At 41.6% G+C, this 27,420-nt stretch overlaps 1 protein-coding gene across 1 annotated transcript; it reads right to left on the minus strand.

Annotated features, from left to right (window-relative positions):
* On the minus strand, positions 1 to 27,420 carry LOC135551901 (Y+L amino acid transporter 2-like). The gene is made up of 11 exons (XM_064983180.1): positions 27,185 to 27,420; positions 26,133 to 26,457; positions 25,347 to 25,930; positions 25,058 to 25,200; positions 14,647 to 14,772; positions 14,233 to 14,377; positions 13,828 to 13,951; positions 7,149 to 7,349; positions 6,808 to 6,957; positions 6,449 to 6,632; positions 1 to 2,726 (listed from the first exon to the last, which is right to left on the minus strand). The coding sequence occupies exons 3-11, from the start codon at positions 25,652 to 25,654 to the stop codon at positions 2,632 to 2,634; spliced, it is 1,476 nt and encodes a 491-aa protein (XP_064839252.1). The 5' UTR covers positions 25,655 to 25,930; positions 26,133 to 26,457; positions 27,185 to 27,420; the 3' UTR covers positions 1 to 2,631.

Here is a 27,420-nt window from a genome sequence, read left to right on the forward strand (position 1 = left end):
CACCACTGTTTTCCCCTGTGGGAGATATTTTATTCAGCAAGTTCAGACACCCAAATATAATATTCCTACTAAAGATTGAAACAGAAACGCCTGTTGTTCTGTAATGTATAGTGATGGACCTAGTCACTCATTGTGAAGTTAAACCTTTGATTTTTAAAGTAACATGCTATACACATACCTGTACAGATCCTGTGAATTAGGAATGACGGTAGGAAACGCCTATTTCCGTCACGTGGATGGACAGATTGAAGTTAATGAGTTCATTTGTTAAAATGTCACCAGTACTTTGGAATCCATAGTTATGCAGTAATGTAGAGTAAAAATGATTGCAGAAAGTGAACCAAAAGCAGTCGAAGATAAAGTGATATCACCAAGGGTGACATTGATAAAGTGATATCACCAAGGGTGACATTGATAAAGTGATATCACCAAGGGTGACATTGATAAAGTGATATCACCAAGGGTGACATTGATAAAGTGATATCACCAAGGGTGACATTGATAAAGTGATATCACCAAGGGTGACATTGATAAAGTGATATCACCAAGGGTGACATTGATAAAGCGAGTGAGACGGGTCGACCACAGTTCATATTGACTCTGCCATAACCTGACCATAATAATTCCCAAATGTAAAAATGGATTTATGTGCTTTATAGGTGAAAAATCTGTCGATGTGCCCTTGAGCAAGGCACTTAACCCTAATTGCTAATTTCAGTCACTCTGAAACAGCATCTGCTAAATTATTACAATTACAAATGACCACTGAGAACTATAAAAAGTGACAAAAAAACCAACTCCAAAAACATTCAAATGGCAGTCACACATCCATGGAAATGTTACCGTTTCACATTCAGTTCATGTAATGCAAACAAATTGATTTGATTGACAGGTGAAAGGACTTGGTAAACAGCTTTTGATGGAATGAGATCATTTATTAAAAAGGGTCAATATGGAGTTGCTCCATCGATTTTTGGACTTATAAAAGAATGATATGTACCCATTGATTCTTGAAGAATATAAATTATAAATGCCTGATGAGCTTAGTTCAACTGACGTTCACCATCAGAACCGAGAAAAACAAACGGCCTCAAAATGGTTAAGACTATCATTTTGATATCATGGATGGTCAGTCCTTGCATTCATAGCACTGTCTATGAATTTGAGTGGCTATATTTCTCCCTCAGCTTTTTACCAAAACAGGGGCAGGGAGTACCCATTTTATTTAACACGGCAAGTCAGTTAAGAACAAATTCTTATTTACAATGACAGCCTACAGGGCCAAACCCAGAATGCGCTGGGCTAATTGTGCACCACCCTATGGGACTCCCAATCACGGCCGGTTGAGATACAGTCTGGATTCAAACCAGTGTGTCTGTAGTGACACTTCTAGCACTGAGATGTAGTGCCTTAGACCACTGCGCCACATTGTTATAGTTTAAACTGATGATTGCCCCTTTAAAGCAAATGTCCAATGACAACATACATGCATACACCAATAAGAGACAGGGCATTCAGAACAACAACTTTTGGATGCAAGTGCCCCGAGTGCAGTGATCCACAACATTGACTTGCTCTCAACAACCTGAAGTTCATAAAACTACCACTAGATGGTGCATAGAAATCAAATATGTATCAGCCAGTAGCTTTAATATTTGATCTGGCTTCTCAATGAATTGCATTATAAAGGAGATGTTGCAGTCCTCTAATCCTGCAAGCTGCATCATGTGTTTATCCAAATTGCATGAATGTGCATATTTACGGCATTGGATCCTACCAAATTCATGTCGTAGGATTTCTAGGTCTATAAAAAAACAGAGAGCAAGACATGCATGACACCATGGTAAGTCTATGGCAGAGATGTCATGAATAGGATCGCCATCTAATGGGTATATTTTTTATTTAAAAAAAAAACACACAAAAAAACATTGAGACCAGTCTTCTGTATATTATTGGAAACGTATCCTGGCCTGAACAAGGGCAAGTTCTTAATCGACTTGCCTAGTTAAATGAAGGTAAAATAAAAATTCACCGTCTGTCAGCTTCACCAATAAACATTACTTTGATGCCATAACGGCTCAACCCATGTGCAGTTTGTGCACACACACCACCTGGCCTACTGCAAGTAAAGTATGGCCAGAATGGGCATCTTTGACTGACACTTCCATCTTTCAAAACAAATAACTCATTTAATATAAAAAAAATATCAAATCTCCACTAGCTTTATTCAGTAGGTCCTGCTGATGAAAACCTACTCCTCCTAAATGATCAGTAGGGCCTGTTCAAATCTCCATTTGAAATTCTTGCGTTGTTAAATGGTTAAACTCCCATGGTTGATCGTCTCCATAGGTGTAACCAGTAGGAGTGAACTACATTGTGCTGCATGCATGAAGTTGTCAGAGTCCACCGGCACTAGAAAGTGGCTTTCCTCAGCACTGAACACACACACACACTGTACAGTCCCATAGGACAAGCAAGTCACACATTATTAATAATAAAGTCCTGGCAAAAAAATCATTAAAAACAAATGTTCATCATTGGCGCAGAAGGAGTGTAGCTGTGATTGTGGTCTGCCTGTTTCCACCTTTGGCTCAGTATCTACCTCCATCCCTCCACACCTCCTTTCATCTCTCACTCCAGCTTCTCCTCAGGGATGTTGTCCAGGTCTAGGTCACGTGAGGCCACACAGCACAGACACAGCTTCTGGGTGTTCAGGGAGATCGCATCTGGGGAAAGGAAATAGAACCAGGAAGTGTCAAATCCAAGCACAGCTCCCCAGAGCAAAGTGTTACAACTTTTAGTGTCCCCAACCAACCAGTGATTGTCAAGAAAATAATAGTCATTCTCATGGTTATTGACTGTTAATTAACAAACATATTTAGTATTTACTGGCTTCCCTACAAGCCACTGATGCAGACCTTTTTAACATGTAGTTGTTCCAAGGTCTTATAAATCCATGTAATATAGCCTACACTTACACAATACATTATTTATTTATTTTAGACAGGTCTAAAGAAACATGATATAAAGAAAATTGAGTCTATTTCAGAAGAACAGAATAGCATACTCTGAGTTGTCCTTATGGTAGGTCCTGATCTGGCTATGCCAAACTAGTTCATTTAGCAGAAACGATTTGCTTAGAATTATGTGCCATTATTTTATAGTATGAAGAGTAAAATTGAACAAAGCTGAATAAAATATAAAGGATATTTTATCCAAATGATTCGAGGGAGTGCACACATGCAGCTATTCTGTGTTGAGCGGTTAACAAAGAAATGGGTATTCCCAGGAGCGCAACTTTGGTTTTAGAAGCGGGAGGAGTCCGCTGGGTCCTAAAGCACACCAATGACTTGTATTCCTATATGCTTCATTTAGAGTAATTAATGCAACTTTAGTTTAGTTTCAAACGTTGGGCTATATGTTTAGACTTGATTTGAATAAAGTTGCTTGAAAGGCATGAGCTCTGTTTTGTTTTCAGTGCAGGCTGTACACACTACATCACTCTTTCATTCACAATTTGACAAGCACTTGATAATGCCTTGACTATTACGGCGGCATCCCCTTCTGCGGCCAGTGGCCGCTGTGCCTTTGGCCCGAGCGCTGCGAGCACCGCTCACTCGCATTGCACATCACGTGATCGGGTCTTTCACAGACGACAAGTAAAGACAGACACATCGGGGATGCAAATGCGTGCGTCTTTATCCAATTCCCGAGGTGCATATCGAAGATACTGGAAGAACTGTCCACATTTACCTTACCAACAGCAAAAGCACTAGCCTATGTCAATCTACTATCCCCCATAGTACAAAAGTCAACCTATTCTGTGTGAGAAATAAATATTCCAGTCTGTGCCAGTTGTGCGATAGATCCCAAATCAATAAAACCACTAGCATCAAAATAAGTTCGGCTGATGCAAAATATCAAAACGTTTAGCTTAAAATGTTCATAAACTATTATGATATTTCTTCACATTATAAGCGCAGCAATGCACTCATTGTAGTAGGTTGTAAGCGCGAATGTTCCTTAACGGCAAAACACCAGTTTCAAAAGTGACCGCAAATGCAATTATGCATGTAATGTTTTTATTATAAAGGTGCATTTTTATGGTGAAAATGATGTTCCCCAAACTTGAAATTCACGCGATGCTTATGTATGCCAGTTAACTCTACACCCCTTGTAAAGCAGATTAATGTGCTTAATTTTAAGAAGTTATTTGGTCACTTTAGTGTGTGCGACTACGATTCTAAAAAAAAGCCATTGTTTCTTGTGCAGGGCATCATTCACAAGTGATAATTCAAAACAGGCTAATATTGTCACCCATCAGACTATTCTTGATTTAATCTCCTCTTTACATATACGTGAAATTTGTTTCGATTTAGAATGGGCCATTATCAAGCCTATAGAAATGTTGCGCAACATTAGCTCTCATGAAGTGTTTGATTAGATTTTCGAAAACATTTGCATTGATGTCAGATTGATTAGAGGGACAATAGAGTGCTGAGTACCAGGAAGTTAGCCAGTTTGGTAGGCTACTAATGACCATCAGCAGCATCAACGCTTAGAGAAGCCTAATTACCTTGACTAAACGGTCATGTTGAATTTGACTGCCTTCATGATGGCCTGTGGGCCTATGGTCACAGCAACAGCCCTACCTCCAACTACAGTAGATCTAAATTTGGCTGCCCAATTACAAAATCACAAGGTAACCATGATATGAATGGATAGCTTTCCACCATGTACAGTGGGGCAAAAATGTATTTAGTCAGCCACCAATTGTGCAAGTTCCCCCACTTAAAAGGATTAGAGAGGCCTATAATTTTCATCATAGGTACACTTCAACTATGATGGACAAAATGAGAAAAAAATCCAGAAAATCACATGGTAGGACCTTTAATGAATTTATTTGCAAATGATGGTGGAAAATATATATTTGGTCAATAACAAAAGTTTATCTCAATACTTTGTTATATACCCTTTGTTGGCAATGACAGAGGTCAATCGTTTTCTGTAAGTCTTCACAAGGTTTTCACACACTGTTGCTGGTATTTTGGCTCATTCCTCCATGCAGATCTCTTCTAGAGCAGTGATGTTTTGGGGCTGTTGCTGGGCAACACAGACTTTCAACTCCCTCCAAAGATTTTCTATGGGGTTGAGATCTCAAGACTGGCTAGGCCACTCCAGGATCTTGAAATGCTTCTTACGAAGCCACTCCTTCGTTGCCCGGGCGGTGTGTTTGGGATCATTGTCATGCTGAAAGACCCAGCCACGTTTCATCTTCAATGCCCTTGCTGATGGAAGGAGGTTTTCACTCAAAATCTCACGTACATGGCCCCATTCATTCTTTCCTTTACACGGATCTGTCGTCCTGGTCCCTTTGCAGAAAAACAGCCCCAAAGCATGATGTTTCCACCCCCATGCTTCACAGTAGGTATGGTGTTCTTTGGATGCAACTCAGCATTCTTTGTCCTCCAAACACGACGAGTTGAGTTTTTACCAAAAAGTTATATTTTGGTTTCATCTGACCATATGACATTCTCCCAATCTTCTTCTGGATCATCCAAATGCTCTCTAGCAAACTTCAGACGGGCCTGGACATGTACTGGCTTAAGCAGGGGGACACGTCTGGCACTGCAGGATTTGAGTCCCTGGCGGCGTAGTATGTTACTGATGGTAGGCTTTGTTACTTTGGTCTCAGCTCTCTGCAGGTCATTCACTAGGTCCCCCCGTGTGTTTCTGGGATTTTTGCTCACCGTTCTTGTGATCATTTTGACCCCACGGGGTGAGATCTTGCGTGGAGCCACAGATTGAGGGAGATTATCAGTGGTCTTGTATGTCTTCCATTTCCTAATAATTGCTCCCACAGTTGATTTCTTCAAACCAAGCTGCTTACCTATTGCAGATTCAGTCTTCCCAGCCTGGTGCAGGTCTACAATTTTGTTTCTGGTGTCCTTTGACAGCTCTTTGGTTTGGCCATAGTGGAGTTTGGAGTGTGACTGTTTGAGGTTGTGGACAGGTGTCTTTTATACTGATAACAAGTTCAAACAGGTGTCATTAATACAGGTAAAGAGTGGAGGACAGAGGAGCCTCTTAAAGAAGAAGTTACAGGTCTGTGAGAGCCAGAAATCTTGCTTGTTTGTAGGTGACCAAATACTTATTTTCTACCATAATTTGCAAATTAATTCATTAAAAATCCTACAATGTGATTTGGTGGATTTTCTTTTCTAATTTTGTCTGTCAGTTGAAGTGTACCTATGATGAAAATTACAGGCCTCTCTCATCTTTTTAAGTGGGAGAACTTGCACAATTGGTGGCTGACTAAATACTTTTTTGCCCCACTGTATATGTCTTCAAACAAAGTCTACCTATTATTCCCCACGAATCAATCTTTCCTGTTGAATCATGTCAGCTCTATTCATTACATCTTAAGGTTGTTTCAGCCCAGTCTCACCGAGCATCCTGCCCAGGAAGGCAGGCCTGGAGGAGGGGGGCAGGTGGATACAGATGTAGTACACTGGAGCTCCAGACAAAGCCACCCCGATACCAACCAGAGAGTTGATGGTATCACTGTAGAGAGGTACTACCACCAGGAACACACTGCATAGGCAGTACACTATAGGGAAGAACAGAGAGAGCTGGAGAGAGGGAGAGAAAGAGGGCGAGAGAGAGCGCAAGTGGGGGGACACTCAACATGAATTATGCATTCCATCATGTTCTCACATTCCTCAGCGCAGTTGACAAAATAACTGATAGAAAAGTAGATGACTGACAGGAATTAAGACATTTAGCAACCGTGAATAAGGTGCTTACCTTGACGGGCCGGGGCATGTTGGGAGCCTTGAACCGGAGGTATATCTGGCTGGCGATGGAGAGGCCGATGAAGAGCCAGTAGATGAAGCTGAAGTAGTTGATGAGCTGGAACACGTCCTTCACACACAGGTAGATCAGAGACATGCCTCCCTGCAGGAGACACAGAACACTTCAGAAATCTTCAGAAATGCCACCTTAAACCAGACAAAGACAGTGCCCACACACACCAGCAGGATAAACACTATAATTCTAGAGAAAAAGGATTGTAAAGCTACTATATACAACATCACACTCCCCATCAATCACTGTGTGACATGACATTTAAATCGCCATTCACTTACGTTGAAGAGCAGTGCTGGGATGGGGGTGTAGCGCTCGACGTGGATCATGCAGAGGACGTTGGGTAAATGGCCCTCCCTGGAGCCCACGAAGAACAGCCTGGAGACAGCAATGATGGAGGAGTTGAGTCCTCCGTAACAGGAGATGGCCACTGACAAGGGGATCAGCCACCGAGCCCAACCCAGGACCAAATCAGAAAAAGTCTTCAAAGACAAGACAACATAGGTTCACATCTGGTATTTGGCTACAGAAACCTTGGTTAGGCTGTGTTCCATTTATTTCAACCAAGTCAGCAATTTATTGCCTTTCCATGGGGAAAGACAATAAGTAAACAGATTTTTCTGTTTACTTCCTGAATTGCAATAGAATTTACCCCATCTCTGCTAGCAACCGTCAACACACCTAAAAAGGACACTTACTCAGGGCATTCTGTAACTACATGATCATTATTAATTACCATAGTCCTGTGTACAAGCTAACCTCAGCAGCTAGAGGACTTTCCCTCCTCTTGGTTATCATGTCAGTGAGAGTCACAGGAGAATAGTATAGCTGGTGCCCCAGGCAAGCAGAGCAGCCAGTCTCCTACTGATGATGTCACAGGAACCAGATACCATACAGCTGGTCAACTAGCTACACTGAACAGATGCTGCCAATTAAGACCTGCCCGTGATCTGCTAATGGTTTAACCATGGTGTGTGTGTTTGAAAAGAGAAGCCTTTTTCATTCATCATGATTGACTTAACATGGCAGGTCCCAACTCATCCATAACCCTACTAGTGGTGAGCGATTAATCAAACATTTGTTTTATTAAATAACTAATTGACAGATGCCTGTTCAATTACTTGAATTCCATTTACTTCTGTTTTTTGTGAGCTCAACGCACAGTTTCTCTAGAAATAAATCAAATAATTAGAGAAATTAAGTCAAGAACAAATGTGGGACGCTGGGCTGAAGGGAGTTATAGTTTTTATTAGTAACATAACGTAGTAACATAATTACTACGTTTCTGTGCTAAACTAACTGCAGAGCCTTCAGAAACTATTTATATCCCTTGACATTCCACATTGTTGTGTTACAGCCTGAATTCAAAATGGATTCAATTGTTGTTTTTTTACCACATACAATGCCCCATGATAAAGTGAAACCCGGTTTAGAAATATTTGCACATTTTGTGAAAATGAAATACAGAAATCGTATTTACATAAGTATTCGCAGCCCCGAGTCAATATTTTGTAGAAGCACCTTTGGCAGCGATTACAGCTGTGAATTTTCTGGGTAAGCCTCTAAGCATTCCACACATGGATTGTGCAACATTTGACCATTTTTTATTTTAAAAATTCTTCAAGCTCCGTCAAATTGGCTGTTGATCATTGATAGACAACCGTTTTCAGGTCTTGCCAAAACTGTAACTCGACCACTCCAGGACATTCACTGTCTTCCTGGTAAGAAAGTCATGTAGACTTGGCCTTGTGTTTTAGATTATTGTCCTGCTGAAAGGTGAACCAATCTCCCAGTGTCAGGTGGAAAGCACACAAACAGGTTTGCATCTAGGATTTTGCCTGTGCTTAGCTCCATTCTGTTCCTTTTCTTATCCTGAAAAACTCCAGTCCTTAACGATTACAAGCATACATACACATAACATGATGCAGCCACCAGTATGCTTGAAAATATGGAGAGTGGTAGTCAGTAATGTATTGTATATGCTCCAAACATTGTATTCAGGAAAAAAATGTATTGTCTTGCCACATTTTTTGCAGTATTACTTTAGTGCCTTGTTGCAAAGAGGATGTATGTTTTGGAATATTTTTATTCTATTCAGGCTTCCTTTTCAGTCTGTCAATTAGGTTAGTATTGTGGAGTAACTACAATGTTTTATCCTCAGTTATCTCCCATTACAGCTATTAAACTCACTGTTTAAAATAAATCACCATTGGCCTCAGGGTGAAATCCCTGAGCAGTTTACTTCCTCTCCGGAACCAGAGTTAGGAAGGACGCCTTCTTTGGATGGTGTATCAATACACCCTGTCACTACAAAGTGTAACTAACAGTAATTGGTAATAAGCAGTCTTTAAAGTAGGGCTGGGCGATATAGCCAAAATATTATATCACGGTATTTCTAGTTTTTGAATATTAAAAGTTCTACATTTGCTTTATGAGTAGTGAGTGATCCTTGCGTGGCAACACATACATTCAATTAGTCTTTCTCCACTTGTTTTATACTGTTCAATTCAACCAAAACATATTTCAGCACTAATAATAATTTCCTGCACTCAATTACAGTGGTGGGAAAAGTACCCAAATGTCATACTTGAGTAAAAGTAAAGATACGTTAACAGAAAATTACTAAAGTAAAAGTGACCCAGTAAAATACTACACGAGTAAAAGTTAACGTATTTGATTTTAAATATAATTGATCAAATGTACTTATTAAGTATTAAAAGTAAAAGTATAAATCATTTCAAAATCCTTATATTAAGCAAACCAGATGGCACCATTTTATTTACGGATAGCCAGGAGCACACTCCAACACTCAGACATAATTTACCAACAAAGAATGTGTTAAGCGAGTCCTCCAGAGAGGCAGTAGATGACCAGGGATGTTCTCTTGACAAGTGCATGAATTGGACCATTTTCCTGTCCTGCTAAGCATTCAAAATGTAACGAGTACTTTTAGGTGTCAGGGAAAATGTATGGAGTAAAAAGCACAGTATTTTCTTTAGGAATGTAGTGAAGTAAAAGTTGTCAAGTAAAGTACAGATACCAAAAAAAAGCTACTTAAGTAGCACTTGAAAGTATTTTTAATCAAGGACTTATTTTTAACCAAATGTTACAAATGCAATTTGACTTGCGAATTAGAGCAAAACTGTTGGAATCATGTAAATAGAATGACAGTTCTAATTCTATAGTTAAAATATAATAGTGGGCACTGAATACAGTGGTTTGAGATGACAACATATGAAAATGCCAGGGATGAGTTATCGCAACAGGGTAGGAACAAAAGTGTTAATACGTGTTTCCTAGGGGACTCAATATGCACGGGCAAACATTGTATGTTCTCTCTTAGCTACATCATGTAGGTAACATATTCTTGCTTTGCATATTCCTCTTTGATTTAGAAGATACTGTTGCAAACATGATTGTTTAAGTCTACCCCATCACTGGTATTATCAGGCTGTAACAGCTAGCTACGTTTGCTCTTACTCAGTACATTTATTAGCGGCTAACAGTTAGCGTCTCACAGGATTTAAGGCAACTTGCTAAGACGTTGCTTTGCAGGTGTAAGAAACAAACTAATAATGTCATTATAGAACGCTAGTGTATTTATATTAATTAAGAAGCACGGCATTGTCGTCATTAACTTTGTTTGATGTGCTGCATTGACCATGCAGACTGAACGCGTGTCTCAAGGTTGAGGATGCGTTCCTTGAGTGACAGGGGGCGGGGCTATGTCTGTGGAAAGTGACATGGAGAGAAAGCGGAGAGCGATGACCTCAAGTAGAGATGTAAAACTATAAAAATTGACATTACACATGGCGTATCACGTTAAAAAAATCAAACATTCAAATACTGGTATAGAAGGTAAAGTAAAATCCCAAACCGGTCCCTGCATCAATACCGGTATATCATAAAATACGGAATAACTAGTAAAATGATTGTCAGACAGCTCTGCAGCATACTTAGGCAGCTACTAGCGATGAGGGTTTGAAATAATTTCACTATTCGAATGGTATCATGAATAATTGTGAAATATGTGTTTGACCTGAGCACTGCTGCAGGAGGGAGAGACGCTGGTGCACTATTGCAGCTATTGAGGGGCTGAAGAGATTGCAAGCAGATGGAGGGAGACTCAGTTAGCCAAGGCAACTCAGCTAACGTTACAGCCAAGACTACAGTCGTGGCCAACAGTTTTGAGAATGACACAAATATTAATTTTCAAAGTCTGCTGCCTCAGTTTGTATGATGGCAATTTGAATATACTCAAATCAAAATCAAATTTTATTTGTCACATACACATGGTTAGCAGATGTTAATGCGAGTGTAGCGAAATGCTTGTGCTTCTAGTTCCGACAATGCAGTAATAAACAACAAGTAATCTAACTAACAATTCCAAAACTACTGTCTTATACACACAAGTGTAAGGGATAAAGAATATGTACATAAAGATATGAGTGAGTGATGGTACAGAGCAGCATAGGCAAGATACAGTAGATGGTATCGAGTACAGTATATACATATGAGATGAGTATGTAAACAAAGGGGCATAGTTAAAGTGGCTAGTGATACATGTATTACATAAAGATGCAGTCGATGATATAGAGTACAGTATATACGTATACATGTGAGTTGAATAATGTAGGGTATGTAAACATTATATGAATGTTATGAAGAGTGATCCTCTTTGCCATGCAAATGAACTGAATCCCCCAAAAACATTTCCACTGCATTTCAGCCCTGCCACAAAAGGACCAGCTTGACATCATGTCAGTGATTCTCTCATTAACACAGGTGTGAGTGTTGACGAGGACAAGGCTGGAGATCACTCTGTCATGCTGATTGAGTTTGAATAACCACCCAAAGCTTCAAAAGGAGGGTGGAGCTTGGAATCATTGTTCTTCCTCTGTCAAATATGGTTACCTGCAAGGAAACACGTTCCGTCATCATTGCTTTGCACAAAAAGGGCTTCACAGGCCAGTAAGATTGCACCTAAATCAACCATTTATCGTATCATCAAGAACTTCAAGGAGAGCAGTTCAATTGTTGTGAAGAAGGCTTCAGGCCGCCCAAGACAGTCCAGCAAGCGCCAGGACCATCTCCTAAAGTAGATTCAGCTGCGGGATCGGGGCACCACCAGAACAGTGCTTGCTCAGGAATGGCAGCAGGCAGGTGTGTGTGCAACTGCACGCAGTGAGGCAAAGACTTGGAGGATGGCCTGGTGTCAAGAAGGGCAGCAAAGAAGCCACTTCTCTCCAGGAAAAACATCAGGGACAGACTGATGTTCTGCAAAAGGTACAGGGATTGGACTGCTGAGGACTGGGGTAAAGTCATTTTCTCTGATGAATTCCCTTTCCGATTGTTTGGGGCATCTGGAAAGCTTGTCCGGAGAAGACAAGGTGAGCGCTACCATCAGTCCTGTGTCATGCCAACAGTAAAGCATCCTGAGACCATTCATGTGTGGGGTTGCTTCTCGGCCAAGGGAGTGGGTTCACTCACAATTTTGCCTAAGAACACAACCATGAATAAAGAATGGTACCAACACATCCTCCGAGAACAACTTCTCCCAACCATCCAGGAACAGTTTGGTGACGAACAATGCCTTTTCCAGCATGATGGATCACCTTGCCACAAGGAAAAAGTGATAACTAAGTGGCTCGGGGAACAAAACATCAATATTTTGGGTCCATGGCCAGGAAACTTCCCAGACCTTAATCCCATTGAGAACTTGTGGTCAAGTACCAGGTAGACAAACAAAACCCCACAAATTCTGACAAACTCAAAGCATTGATTATGCAAGAATGTGCTGCCATCAGTCAGGATTTGGCCCAGAAGTTAATTGACAGCATACCAGGGATTGCAGAGGTCTAGAAAAAGGGTCAACGCTGCAAATATTGACTCTGCATCAACTTCATGCAATTGTCAATAAAAGCCTTTGACACTTATGAAATGCTTGTAATTATATTTCAGTATTCCATAGTAACATCTGACAAAAGACACTGAAGCAGCAAACTTTGTGGAAATTAATATTTGTGTCATTCTCAAAACTTTTGACCATGACTGTACCTAACTTGTAGCAGCCAATGTTATTTATCATCCATTTATCATTATAACAGTGCCTGTCTTGACTAAGCTAGCAACCTATAGCTAGCTAAGCTAGCTGCTCTTTCTCCCCAAACCCATTCAGATAAAACAGCTTACCTGTTGGTTGTACTTTGTAGCCTACTCATCATTTTGCAAACTTTTAATTACATAATTATAATTCCTTCTTGCATTAGTGAATTTGCGCTCCACTTGCTACACATTGAGCCACTTTGATTGGCCAACAAACAACCTACACGTGAAGGCTACCGGTCTTCTTATGTGGCATATCATAAAAACGATATTGAAAAGTTATTTTATTAAATTAATAATTTGAAATTTAATGGTAAATCCTTGTACGCAACATGGATGTTTACATTTTATTTAGAAAAAGCCTTTGTGAAAAATAGGCCTATTTTTTGCCAACATTTATACTCACCGTACTTGAATACTAACGTCAGTTCGAATATTCGAATAACCGTGCACATCCCTACTATCTAGCTAAATAGGATGACAAAGACCGTGCACTATAGGGAGCACAGGGATGCCATTAGATGGTTGGCTGCTACTTCCTGAACAGAGATAAAATGACCAAGGAATTAAAAATAAAGTAATATACACAACTGATATTTTATTATTTCAGAGTAATTTCCTTTTTCTACTGACATCTACCCAATGTGGAACTGAGAAGACAATGGAATGTTTTCGGCAATTGAACATTCACTATTTTGGGCTTTGGAAACTCCATTAAAAGCTATAAAATAATTCTTATGTCATTATTTCATAACTCATTTAATGTTTTAAATGATCTAATCCAACCTCAAAATGCACCAATCGCTCAACATTAAACCCCACACAACCTCAAATCCAGAGCAGAGTAGAACTCACCATAGCCACAGCATCACTGGCCAGCACAGTGCCAGCATCCATAACGGTGTAGTAAGCTATATTAGTCAGAATGTAGATCACTGTGACGATGGGCATGGAGATCCCTATTGCCAATGGGAGGTTCCTGGTAGGAATGGATAAAAAAAATTGATAGAACGCTTTATAAAAATACAAGGACAAACTTAGCGGGGAGAGAGAAACCTTGACAGGAACCAGACGGCCAGTGCCGGGCATACTTTCCTTGTCTATATATAACAAGAGTCAGACTAAGACGGGTCAAGAGAGGACTGGCAGTGCAGGGCTGGTGGAACATAGGAACGGTACCACCCAACGCTATGCCATACAGTAGCGCTATTTCTTTCCAAAATTAAAAATATATATAAACATCATGACAGATTGCCTCACCTCTTCGGGTTCTTGATCTCCTCGGTGATGAAGTTGAGTGCGTCCCAGCCCGAGTAGGAGTAGAGCGCAGCGTACAGAGCCAGGGCCATGTCCCCAGGGTTCACTTTCGAACCCTTAAACAAATCCTCAAAGTTCTGCGTCTGGCCTACAGACAGAGGCCGGGGATCACATAATGAATTAGATATAATATATTAAAGAATTGTAATGGATTAAATAATTGAGTTAAATATCATAGCTCTTTTCCTAGTTTTCAATGCTCTTTACATTGTAAGGGGGACTCATCACATCCACTACCAACTTCAAAAAACTCACACTCACACCTGGTCAGCAAGTGAAGCTCTATCATAAATAGGCCAGCACACTGACATTAGGGACAGGTGGGTTATGTGTCGCTAGCCAGATGCCGTACTGTACCTTGTCCCAGCTTGATCATCCCAGCAATGATGATGACAATGAGGGCCAGGACCTTGGCTACTGTAGAGACCACCTGGAGAATGGCCCCCCACTTCACCTTCATACAGTTCACACACGTCAGGAGACCTAGAGTGGGAGAGGAGGAAGAGGAATGTAGCAGACCACTCTCTGTAACCAACTCCAAAGCAAGTGTTTCAAACCAGGATTGGTTCAGGTAAATTCCATTTCAAACTGATGTAAACCAATGGTTTAGGAACGATTCATATCAGAATTCTTCACCTGCGGGATCGTCTGAGACCAGACACCCAGACAGCTGATGAAACTGAGGAGTATTTCTATCTGTAATAAAGCCCTTTTTGTGGGGAAGAACATATTCTGATTGGCTAGGCCTGGCTCCCCAGTGGGCATAAATGGGACACATACCATCCAAAAAGTTATACCTTTGACTCATCGATCCATAAAACATCCTTCCAAGAGTATTGATGATCATCCAGGTGTTTTTGGCAAGCTTGAGTCAACTTTTTGGATGAGATGGGTCCCATTATGTCTGGAGAAAACCAAACACTAGAAAGAAAGAAAGAACCTCATCCCAACATTCAAGCATGGTGGTGGTAGTCTGATGGTTTGGGGATTCTTTGCTGCCTCAGGACCTGAACAACTTGCCTTAATAGAAGGAACCATGAATTCTACTCTATCAGAGAATTCTACAGGAGAATGTCAGGTCCTCCGTCTGAGCTGAAGCTGGGGTGCAGCAAGACAATGGTCCAAAACACACAATCAAGTCTACATGAAAATGTATAAAAAGCAATGCTTTTTTAGCTTTGGAATGGCCTCGACCTAATCCCAATTGAGATGTTGTGGCAGGACTTTAAAACTTTAAAAGAGCAGTTCATGCTTGAAAACCCACAAATCTCACTGAGTTATAGCAGTTCTGCATACAAGAGTGGGCCAAAATTTCAACACAGTGATGTGAGAGACTGATCAACAACTACAGGACACATTTGGTTGCAGTCATCCAGTCACGGCAGTTAAAGGTTGGACAACCAGTTATTGAGTGTAAGGGGGCAATTATTTTTTCACACAGCGGAATTGGGTGTTGCATAACTTTGTTGAATAAATAAAAAAAGTATAAATGTTTTGATATTTGTAAACTCAAGTTCCCATTATCTAATATTAGGTTTTGGTTTAGGAGCTGATAATTAAGAAAAACAGAAAGGGGGCAAATACATTTTCCCGGCACTGTAGTTTGAATAGCGATCCTTATTTTGTCTTAAACTGGGTGGTTTGAGCCCTGAATGCTGATTGTAAAATGGCGCCGGAAGAAATGGCAGCAGATTTACGGGCGCCCAACCAATTGTGCTATTATGTTGTTTTTTGCGTTATTTGTAACTTATTTTGTACATAATGTTTCTGCAACCGTATCTTACAGCAAAAAGAGCTTCTGGATATCAGGACAGCGACCACTTCGGATTAGACAAAGATTTTTCTTCAACAAACAAGACATTCTCCAAACACCCCACAGGGCCGACATCCACGTTATTTGCAAGAGGAAGCGACGCAGGTACAGAGGACAAAGAGCCGGATGCCTGGTCAGGACCCGGAGAAGGCGACTGGGAAAGCTGCTTTTACCGTCAATACTACTCACCAACGTGCAATCATTGGACAATAAACTAGACGAGGTACGATCACGAATATCCTACCAACGGGACATCAAAACTGTCATATCATATGTTTCACGGAATCGTGGCTGAATGACGACCTGGATATTCAGCTAGCAGGATACACGCTGCACCGGCAGGATAGAACAGCACATGAGGGGGTGGGGGAGGGGGGGGTCTGTGCATATTTGTAAACAGCCGGTGCATGAAATCTAAGGAAATCTCTAGATTTTGCTTGCCTGAAGTAGAGTATATTGTCATAAATTGCAGGCCACACTACTTGCCTGAGAGTTCTCAGCTATACTTTTCGTGGCTGTTTATTTACCACCACAGACACATGATGGCACTAAGACCGCACTCAGTCAGCTGTATAAGGAAATAAGCAAACAGGAAACCACTCAACCAGAGGCGGCGCTCCTAGTGGCAGGAGAGTTTAATGCAGGGAAACTTAAATCAGTTCTACCAAATTACCATCAACATGTTAAATGTGCAACCAGAGGGAAAAAAATTCTAGATCACCTGTACTCCACACAAAGACGTGTACAAAGCTCTCCCTCCATTTGGTAAATCCGACCACAACTCTATCCTCCTGATTCCTGCTTACAAGCTAAAATTAAAGCAGGAAGCACCAGTGACTCTATAAAGTCTATAAAAAAAAGTGGTCAGATGAAGCAGATGCTAAACTACAGGTCTGTTTTGCTATCACAGACTGGAGCATGTTCTGGGATTCTTCGATGGCATTGAGGAGTACACCACATCAGTCACAGGCTTTATCAATAAGTGCATCGAGGACGTCGTCCCCACAGTGACTGTACGTACATACCCCAACCAGAAGCCATGGATTACATGCAACATTCGCACTGACCTAAAGGTTAGAGCTGCCGCATTCAAGGTGCAGGACTCTAACCTGGAAGCTTACAAGAAATCCTGCTATGCCCTGCGACGAACCATCAAACAGGCAAAGCGTCAATACAGGGCTAAGATTGAATCATACGACACAGGCTCCGATGCTTTTCTTATGTGGCAGGGTTTGCAAACTATTACAAACTTCAAAAGGGATGCACAGTCGCGAGCTGCCCAGTGACACAAGCCTACCTGATTAGCTAAATCACTTCTGTGCTCACTTCGAGGCAAGCAACACTGAGGCACGCATGAGAGCATCAGCTGTTCCGGATGACTGTGTGATCACACTCTCCAGAGCCGACGTGAGTAAGACCTTTAAACAGGTCAACATACACATGGCTGTGGGGCCAGATGGATTACCAGGACATGTGCTGACCAAACGGGCAGGTGTCTTCACTGACATTTTCTGTAGCCATGAAGTGCTTTCAAAGGCTGCAATTTCTATTACACTCCACACTGACCTTTCCCACCTGGACAATTTATTTTTTATTTTACCTTTATTTCACCAGGTAGGCAAGTTGAGAACAAGTTCTCATTTACAATTGCGACCTGGCAAGACAAAAGGAACACTTATGTGAGAATGCTATTCATTGACTACAACTCAGCATTCAACACCATAGTACCCTCAAAGCTCATCACTAATCGAAGGAACCTGGGACTAAACACCTCCCTCTGCAACTGTATCCTGGACTTCCTGACGGGCCGCCCCCAGGTGGTCAGGGTAGGTAGCAACACATCTGCCACGCTGATCCTCAACACTGGAGCTCCCCAGGGGTGTGTGCTCAGTCCCCTCCTGTACTCCCTGTTCACTCGCGACTGCATGGCCAGGCATGACTCCAACACCATCATTAAGTATGCAGATGACAGTGGTAGGCCTGATCACCGACAACGACGACACAAGCCTATAGGGAGGAAGTCAGAGACCTGGCCGGGTGGTGCCAGAATAACAACCTATCCCTCAACGTAACCAAGACAAAAGAGATTGTGGACTACAGGAAAAGGAGGACCGAGCACGCCCCCATTCTCATCGACGGGGTTGTAGTGGAGCAGGTTGAGAGCTTCAAGTTCCTTGGTGTCCACATCAACAACAAACTAGAATGGTCCAAACACACAAAGACAGTCGTGAAGAGGGCACGACAAGGCCACTTCCCCCTCAGGAAACTAGAAAGATTTGGCATGGGTCCTGAGATCCTCAAAAGGTTCTACAGCTGCAACATCGAGAGCATCCTGACTGGTTGCATCACTGCCTGGTACGGTACTGCTTGGCCTCTGACCGCAAGGCACTACAAAAGGTAGTGCGTACTGCCCAGTACATCACTGGGACTAAGCTGCCTGCCATCCAGGACCTCTACACCAGGCAGTGTCAGAGGAAGGCCCTAGCCATAGACTGTTCTCTCTACTACCGCATGGCAAGCGGTACCGGAGTGCCAAGTCTAGGACAAAAATGCTTCTCAACAGTTTTTACCCCCCAAGCCATAAGACTCCTGAACAGGTAATCAAATGGCTACCCGGACTATTTGCATTGTGTGCCTCCCCTCCTCTTAAGCTGATGCCACTCTCTGTTTATCATATATGCATAGTCACTTTAACTATACATTCATGTACATACTACCTCAATTGGGCCGACCAACCAGTGCTCCCGCACATTGGCTAACCGGGTTATCTGCATGGTGTCCCAACCACCACTCACTCTTTTACGCTACTGCTACTCTCTGTTCATCATATATGCATAGTCACTTTAACCATACCTACATATACATACTACCTCAATCAGCCTGACTAACCGGTGGCTATGTAGCCTCGCTACTGTATGTAGCCTGTCTTTTTACTGTTTTATTTCTTTACTTAACTATTGTTCACCTAATACCTTTTTTGCACTATTGGTTCGAGCCTGTAAGTAAGCATTTCACTGTAAGGTGTACCTACACCTGTTGTATTCGGCGCACGTGACAAATAAACTTTGATTTGATTGGCTGACAGCCGTGGTATATGAGATTATATACCACGGGTATGACATAACATTTATTTTTACTGCTTCAATTACATTGGTAACCAGTTTATAATAGCCATAAGGCACCTCAAGGGTTTGTGATATATCTCTAAAATACTACGGATAACGGCTGTGGCCAGGCACTCCACGTTGCATCGTGCCTGGTAACAGCCCTAGGCCATAGTACATTGGCCATTTACCACACCCCCTTGGTCCTTATTATTTAACTATACTAATGGTACTTAGTGCTAATAGCTGCTAACACATGAAGCAGGAATGTGGCTTAGGCCACATCACACCCAAGGCTAACAGAAGGATCGTGCAAACTGAAAATTTGCAAATCTTATGAAGAGAGTTCAAAATGTTTGATATATTTGATTTTTTTTTTTGAAGAGAGTTAGATCTTACTACACATTTTTTTAAGAGACAACCTCTGGAAATAGATTATATACACACACAACTGCTAAATCATTGGAATCATTGGTTTCAACAAGGTCCTAATGTTGCTAGTCAGTATGTTTCTGCTTTCGGGAGAATTTCTACAATGGCGTCACACAACAACCAAATGCTTCCATGACATGTTTGTGTTCTGTTGTCATGGCCTATGGCATTTATGTACATCAAGCCCTGTGTTTTGGCAACATGGATTCCTTAGCATTTAGTGGAACAATTATACCTACGCCTTTTCAGAAACATGAGAAGCATACACTGTTACCGTTGCAATATTAAAATGACATTTAAAATCCCCCACAAATAACTGAGCAGGTTCTCAGTTAGCTATTAAGATGTTACCAGGTTGTTTCCGCATAGACCTTGGTCTCCTACACTAACCAGAGAATCAGCATTCCTTTACTCACTCGTATTTCATGAAGGAACATGTGAGAATGTCTCCCCAAACCCATAAAGATAACAAGCATGTACAGTTGGCCTAATTCTTGAGGGGATTCAACTAAATGCCAAGTCAGGCTGTTCTTTTATTACAGCTCCCTCTGACTCAACATAACCCCTTTTGAGGCTTCTACACGTTTGTCTGACAAAGCACACTTTTTTTTACCTTGAGTGGCTCAGCTCCAACTGAAAAAAAACACACTCATATCCCCCTGGCAACTGCAGAGCTGACACAGGATGAGAGAAACAAACGGCAGGACTGAGAAAAACAAAGAGAACACAAGTGCACTTTAAAGACAGACCCAGTTACATAATTTGTATTCATGCAATATCACACTGTCTGAGAGACAAAAAGAATCCCCAGGGAAGACAATGTAAAGAAACACAGGCAAGACGTCATAATGTGCTCAATCAGAGTTCTTTAGTGGCAGCTGGGTCAGCCACCCTTTGATCAGTCAGTATCAGACAACAAGCATGTAGGCTACTCTACAGTATTGTAACATTTTAAATGTACAAGTGGGATCAGCTTTGGACGTTAAGGCAGTCAAATGGAATTCTAATTTACAATAAAAGGCAGCCTACATTTGTCTTATGTGATATTTTGATTAATACCTTACAGCTCCCCCCTATTTTGTGCAATTTCTGCCTGAAGACATACCCAAATCTAACAGCCTGTAGCCCAGGCACAGAACCAAGGATATGCATATTCTTGGTACCATTTGAAAGAAAACGCTAAAGTTTGTGTAAATGAATTGAATGTAGGAGAATATAACACAATAGACCTGGTTTAGATAAAAACAATGAAAAACATATGTTTTTTTATTTTAATATCATCATCTTTAAAATGAACAAGATAAAACAAACATTCAGATAGGATGATGGGGACAATTTCAGTGAAAAATTATAAGAGGGCAACAGTACTTGTGCAAAGTTTCAGAATAATAACTTCCAAAATGTGTGCTACATGACATTTATCATGAAGTCACCCAGGTGTCCCACACAAGTATAACTATATACAAAATACCAAAATGGTATTTATATCTATTTATATAGCCCCAGCCTAAAATCCCAAACAGCAAACAATGCAGGAGTAGAAGCACGGTGGCTAGGAAAAACTCCCTAGAAAGGCAAAAACCTAGGAAGAAACCTAGAGAGGGACCAGGCTATGAGGGGTGGCCAGTCCTCTTCTGGCTGTGCCGGGTGGAGATCACAGTGATTGTAGAGGGTGCAAGAGGACAGCACTTCAAGAGTAAAAATGAACAGTTTAGGGTTCCATAGCCGCAGGCAGAACAGTTAACTGGAACAGCAGCAAGACCGGGTGGACTGGGGACAGCAAGGAGTCATCATGGCAGGTAGTCCTGAAGCATGGTCCAAAGGCTCAGGTCCTCCGAGAGAAAGAAAGAGAGCAGACTTAAATTTACACAAGACAGGAATTCACATAAGACAGGAAAAGTACTCCAGATATAACATACTGACCCTAGCCCCCACCCACTTTGCCATATAACCCCACCAACTTTGCCAAAACTCTAGACAATATTCTGCTGCTGATGCCAGATGCCATAGCAGTCTCTTTCTGATGTAAAGCAGAGGGTCACTGAGCATGTGATGTGAGACATCCTCCAGCATGACAGGTTTGGCGGTGGGTCAGTCATGGTGTGGCATTTCTTTGGGGGGCCGCACAGCTCTCCACATGCTTGCCAGAGGTAGCCTGCCTGCCATTAGGTACCGAGATGAGATCCCCTTGTGAGCATATGCTGGTGCGGTTGGCCCTGGGTTCCTCCTAATGCAAGACAATGCTAGACCTCATGTGGCTGGAGTGTGTCAGAAGTTCCTGCAAGAGGAAGGCATTAATGCTATGGACTGGCCCGCCCGTTCCCCAGACCGGAATCCAAATGAGCACATCTAGGACATCATGTCTCGCTCCATCCACCAACTCCACATTGCACCAGACTGTCCAGGAGTTGGCGGATGCTTTAGTCCAGGTCTGGGAGGAGATCTCTCAGGAGACCATCCGCCACCTCATCAGGAGCATGCCCAGGCTTTGTAGGGAGGTCATACAGAAACGTGGAGGCCACACACACTACTGAGCCTTATTTTGACTTGTTTTAAGGACATTACATCAAAGTTGGATCAGCCTGTAGTGTGGTTTTCCACTTTCATTTTGAGTGGGACTCCAAATCCAGACCTCCATGGGTTGATAAATTTGATTTCCATTGATAATTTGTGTGATTTTGTTGTCAGCACATTCAACTATGTAAAGAAAAAAGTATTTAAGAATATGTCATTCATTCAGAGCTAGGATGTGTTATTTTAGTGTTCCCTTTATTTTTTTGAGCAGTGATATATATATATATATATATATATATATATATATATATATATACATACACACACAGACATAGGCTATGGTCGTTCTCATACAAACAAACAGATCCTCACTCACAATGACTAGCTAACTTGTACTTTACCCATTTCATTACGTCTTTATATATTACAAATAAAATGTAAAAACAATCACAAATAATATTTTATATTAATTTCAAACAATGGCATTAGCATGAGAGCAACTTACCAGTCCAAAACAATGTCCTCTCCGTTCAAAAAAATATGCTTCAGTTTCAGAATCAAAGCAATGGGAGCTAATGGAGTCTTCAAAAAGCAGATCCGTCTCACATTCACTGTCAATTTCCTCTAAAATTGTTTCTACATTCGTATATCTAGTCTTAGAATGAGCTTTCCTTGACTTATCTGCCATGATGTTGGATAAATAAACAGCTGAAGATGCAAGTCACCGAAATACTGCTGTGCGTAATAAGCGTCGCTTCTTCACGGTTGAATTGGCAATGGCGAAAGAACGGTCCTTACGCTAGCGTTCAATGGAAAGGTCTCTTACAAAGAACCATGGGATATTGCAGTTCACCTCTGCTCATTGGCTATCTACCCAGCTAGATTTCAAGACGATCAGTGGTCATTGGGTTAAAATACAGTCAATCAACGAGACAGTGGTCATATAATTGGTGCACAATGGGCTCGTCACTTGTCTTCCAATCGGTTTTTCCGGGTCAATACGTCCCGCAAAATGACCCATCAAGTGTGGTTGTGTTACAAACAAACATTGATTGCAAGGAAACCAAACATGACTGGATAAAGTCAGGGAAAGTCTGTCTATTTTACGTTGGATGTTACGTCGAAAATTGAATGACACGAAATTCAACGAGATAAGCATTCACAAAATGTTTGGTGTTAGGCTATAAAAAAATGGATTTAACCAAACAAAAGACCATTCATTGTGTAACAATGAGCCTTGGGATAGCAACCAGAGCAAGATCTTCAAAGGTAAACGATTTATTTCAATGCAATCTGTGATTTTGTTACGCAAGTGCTGGTTGAATAAGTAGTTTGATATGGGGGTCTGTGCTCAGATAATCGCAGCGTATTCTTTCGCAATAAATATTTTTTTAAATATGACAACGCAGTTGGATTAGCAAGATTGTAGGCTTTTGAAGCATGTGAGACACTTGTATTTTAAGGAATGTTTAATATGACTATTTGTGGCAAACACCGTATGTTGTCGAATTCAAACCCGCATCCGGGATGGGTAGTTCAGAGAAGTTAAGACAAAAAAAAATGAAATTAAACAATACTACATTACTTCTTATTAGCAATACATTTATTGTTTTAGAAACATGAGCATGCTCATCGGTTTCTGTTTTGTTGGTGTAATTTTAGCAGGGAACTAATATTTTGGCTGGTAAATTTTCCATCTAACTGCCAATGGCTGTTGGACCAAAAATACAATTTTAGGCCCTGGTTACGACATGAATTTGTCCGGGATGCTGGCCTTCTAGGCAGAGTTCCTCTGTTCAATGTCTGTTCTTTTGCCCATCTTAATCTTTTATTGGCCAGTCTAAGATAAGGCTTTTTCTTTGCAACTCTGCCTAGAAGGCCACCATCCCGGAGTCGCCTCTTCACTATCGATGTTGAGACTCGTGTTCTGCAGGTACTATTTAATGAAGCTGCCAGTTGAGGACTTGTGAGGCGTCTGTTTCTCAAACTAATGTACTTGTCCTCTTGCTCAGTTGTGCACCAGGGCCTCCCACTCCTCTTTCTATTCTGGTTAGAGCCCGTTTGCGCTGTTTTTCGAAGGGAGTAGTACACAGCGTTGCACAAGAGCTTCAGTCTCTTGGCAATTTCTCACATGGAATAGCCTTCATTTCTCAGAACAAGAATAGACTGACGAGTTTGAAAAGAACGTCTTAATCGAACCCACAAATGCTGATGCTCTAGATACTCAACTAGTCTAAAGCTGGACAGTTTTATTGCTCCTTTAAATCAGGACAACAGTTTACAGCTGTGCTAACAATTGCAAAAGGGTTTTCTAATGATCAATTAGCCATTTAAAAATGATAAACTTGGATTAGTCAACACAACGTGCCATTGGAACACAGGAGTGATGGTTGCTAATAAATGTAGATATTCCATAAAATTACATTTAAAAAAATGAAGCCTTTTCCAGCTACAATAGTCATTGACAACATTACCAATGTCTACCTTGTATTTCTGATCAATTTGATGTTATTTTAATGGACAAAAAAACATGCTTTTCTTTAAAAAAAACAAGGACATTTCTAAGTGACCCCAAACTATTTGAACGGTAGTGTATATACATACATACCAGTTAGGGAGAATCAAAAGTAAAAATGTGTTATGTTTGAATCACGGCATAAGGCATCGCAAAATGTGTATAACTGCAGAAAATCTCTTAAAACCCTAAATGTTGTCTGCGGCAAAGAGGACCTCTAAAATGTTCCTTCAGCAACTGCAACATTGGCCAAGCCCACTTCGACACCCCCGCCACGACCACCTGCGTTCAGCAGGGCACACCATAGAATGACACTTTATAAAAGTCCAGGTAGTATCTCCTTATTTCAAAACAGGCAGAGGGAGGAGAAGTGAGCTCAGCTTATCTTACTGATGATGGCTGCTGCTATGAGTTTCACAGCACCGTAGGGGGCTGAGCACGTGGGGTAGAAGGGCTGCACCAGGTAGTTGGAGAAGGTGAGGGCTATGACAGCCTGGCCTGCTGGCTCCACGAGCATCAGGGACGACCACAGCCTGATAATTAAAAATAAGAAATGAATGAGGATATAAATAGAGAGCTTTTCTAGATACTCAAAGCACTTTACATAAAGGTCTCTTTTGCAATATAGTTTCTCAATGAGACCAACCTGTAAAAAAAATGTTTTTAAGTGGAATCTCACCTAATGAAAGCCGCAAAGCCACCAAAGGACTCCAGGATGTAGGCATAGCTGGCCCCAGACTTGCGGATGGTGGTTCCCAGCTCGGCGTAGCACAGGGCCCCGAAAATAGAGAAGACCCCGCCGATGGCCCACACCACCAGAGACAGGCCGAAGGAGCCTGTGTAGAAGAGCACCCCTTTGGGGGAGATGAAGATGCCTGAGCCGATCATGCTTCCCACAATGAGGCAGACCCCTTGGAGCAGGGAGATTTCCTGCTTCATACGCATGGAGCCAGTCAAAATGGTGTCTGTGTCTTTCTCAGCCCCCATGGTGATGGTTCGGGGAGGGTAGGAATAAGGTGGAGGGTTGAGGCAGAGACCAGGGTAGAGGGATTGGGGACAGAAAGATGGAGTGGAGATAAGAACAAAGTAGAGGGTGAAGGACTGGAGACCGGTGCAGGGCTGGAGACCGGGGTAGAAGGATGGAGACCGGGGTAGAAGGATGGAGACGGGTGGAAGCAGCACCTCACTAAACAAGGCCACTGTCAGAGGCTCTCAGCAGATGGTCATCAATGTTCTTGATCAGCTGTACTCTCGACAAGAAGGCTGTAGGGAAATAAGGACAACTTAGCACAGGATGAAAGACAACATAACTTGCTGTGTGAGACCATTAGACTTCAGGCAATGACTCCTTGTATTAGGTAACTGAAATTCAGCATGAGGGATAGAATCCAAAAGAAAGTGGAAAAACTAGCTAGTCCTACAAGCTGGAATTCTCAAAGACGCAGCTGATTACAAACCTACTTACAGGTACAATGTGGTAGCAAGTCTAGAGTTTCTCTACAGCGTCTCTGAGCCACAAGCCGTAGCGGAGGAGGAGTTGAAGAAGGATTTGTTTCTGGGTAGCAGGTAGCGTGGAAAAGTGCTAATGAATGCAACAGCAAGGTCTTGTGACCAACTGTTTTTCCACTAACAGGCACACACATCCGTAGTGCACACGAACATAATGCAGTGACACACTACCCATGTAACATACAGTATTCGCATAACCGTTTCCATCACATATTTTCCTCCCGCTAGAGTTGAAATAAACTTGTCTGGGATTCAAGTCGCTGTTTACTCAAGCGCAACCTCTGTAACAAAGAAAAAAAACAAGGACAAGGAGTGAGTCAGAGTTCAAATGCCTCCTGTTACCATGGGAGAATTTCCCATGGCTGTTTGTTCACCAACTAGAAAATCGTAAAAGTGAACGTAGAACAGCCCACACACTTTGCATTTCATAACAGTAATAAGGCTAGATAGGTGCTCATTAAAATTCACTAATGGTGTAGAGCTTGATATAGCCTAGCTGAATATCTAAGGCAACAATGCTGTCAGTAGGAGAGATGCATCTTTCAAATGATCTGCCCCCGATAAATAAAGTGCGCTGCACGTAACAGTTGGCAATACATAGAGAAGTTAAATGAGAAGATGAAATGCAAACTTTGAGGTGGAACTGAGCTACATTGGCAGTAAATGTGCAATGCTGAAACGGAGGCAGTAAATAGCTCTCCTCCCGGGCAGAGTTGCTGTGTGAGGTGAGATATAGGATTTGTATTTCTTTGTGCGCACAAAGAAATACAAATCCTATATCCCTCCTCACGCAGCAACGCAGTAAAGTGCGGATATATTTATTTTTGGAGGCGCTGCGCACAGGCACACACTTGGGTCTAATTTACTATAAAGTCTACAAAGTCAGACTATGTACTCGTGTTTGACTTTTCATATAGTATTGTTCATAAGCTCGGATGTTTTTCAACGTTAGTTTGGAGTCTGCTGCTTTAAATGATAGTGAAGCGACGCCCGAGCCAGATCACTCACCTCACCGCCCGTTACCACGGTAACCTCCAGCCTTTATATTTTGGTTAAAAGTCAAGTTAAACAATGTTTTATTAGATTTAGAAATATACTGTTAATGAATAAAATATGAGAAATGAGATCAAGTTGAGACTCTGGACAAGGCGGATAAGGTATAATAAAAGACCGTTTATTCAATGCGTCTGGCAAAACGTGCACACGGCTCCTTCCTCCAGCTCTTATGGAACTTTCGGAAAAAG

Source organism: Oncorhynchus masou, chromosome 13 (assembly GCF_036934945.1).
Source record: "Oncorhynchus masou masou isolate Uvic2021 chromosome 13, UVic_Omas_1.1, whole genome shotgun sequence".
NCBI classification, from domain to species: Eukaryota; Metazoa; Chordata; class Actinopteri; order Salmoniformes; family Salmonidae; genus Oncorhynchus; species Oncorhynchus masou.

Excerpts from the sequence above, each read along its gene's own strand:
- LOC135551901 (XM_064983180.1), bottom strand. The coding sequence starts at position 25,654 with ATGGGGGCTGAGAAAGACACAGACACCATTTTGACTGGCTCCATGCGT. Across the intron at positions 13,952-14,232 it reads GAGATCAAGAACCCGAAGAG|GAACCTCCCATTGGCAATAG; the intron begins GTGAGGCAATCT and ends CATTCCTACCAG. Across the intron at positions 6,633-6,807 it reads ACATGCCCCGGCCCGTCAAG|CTCTCTCTGTTCTTCCCTAT; the intron begins GTAAGCACCTTA and ends CCCTCTCTCCAG.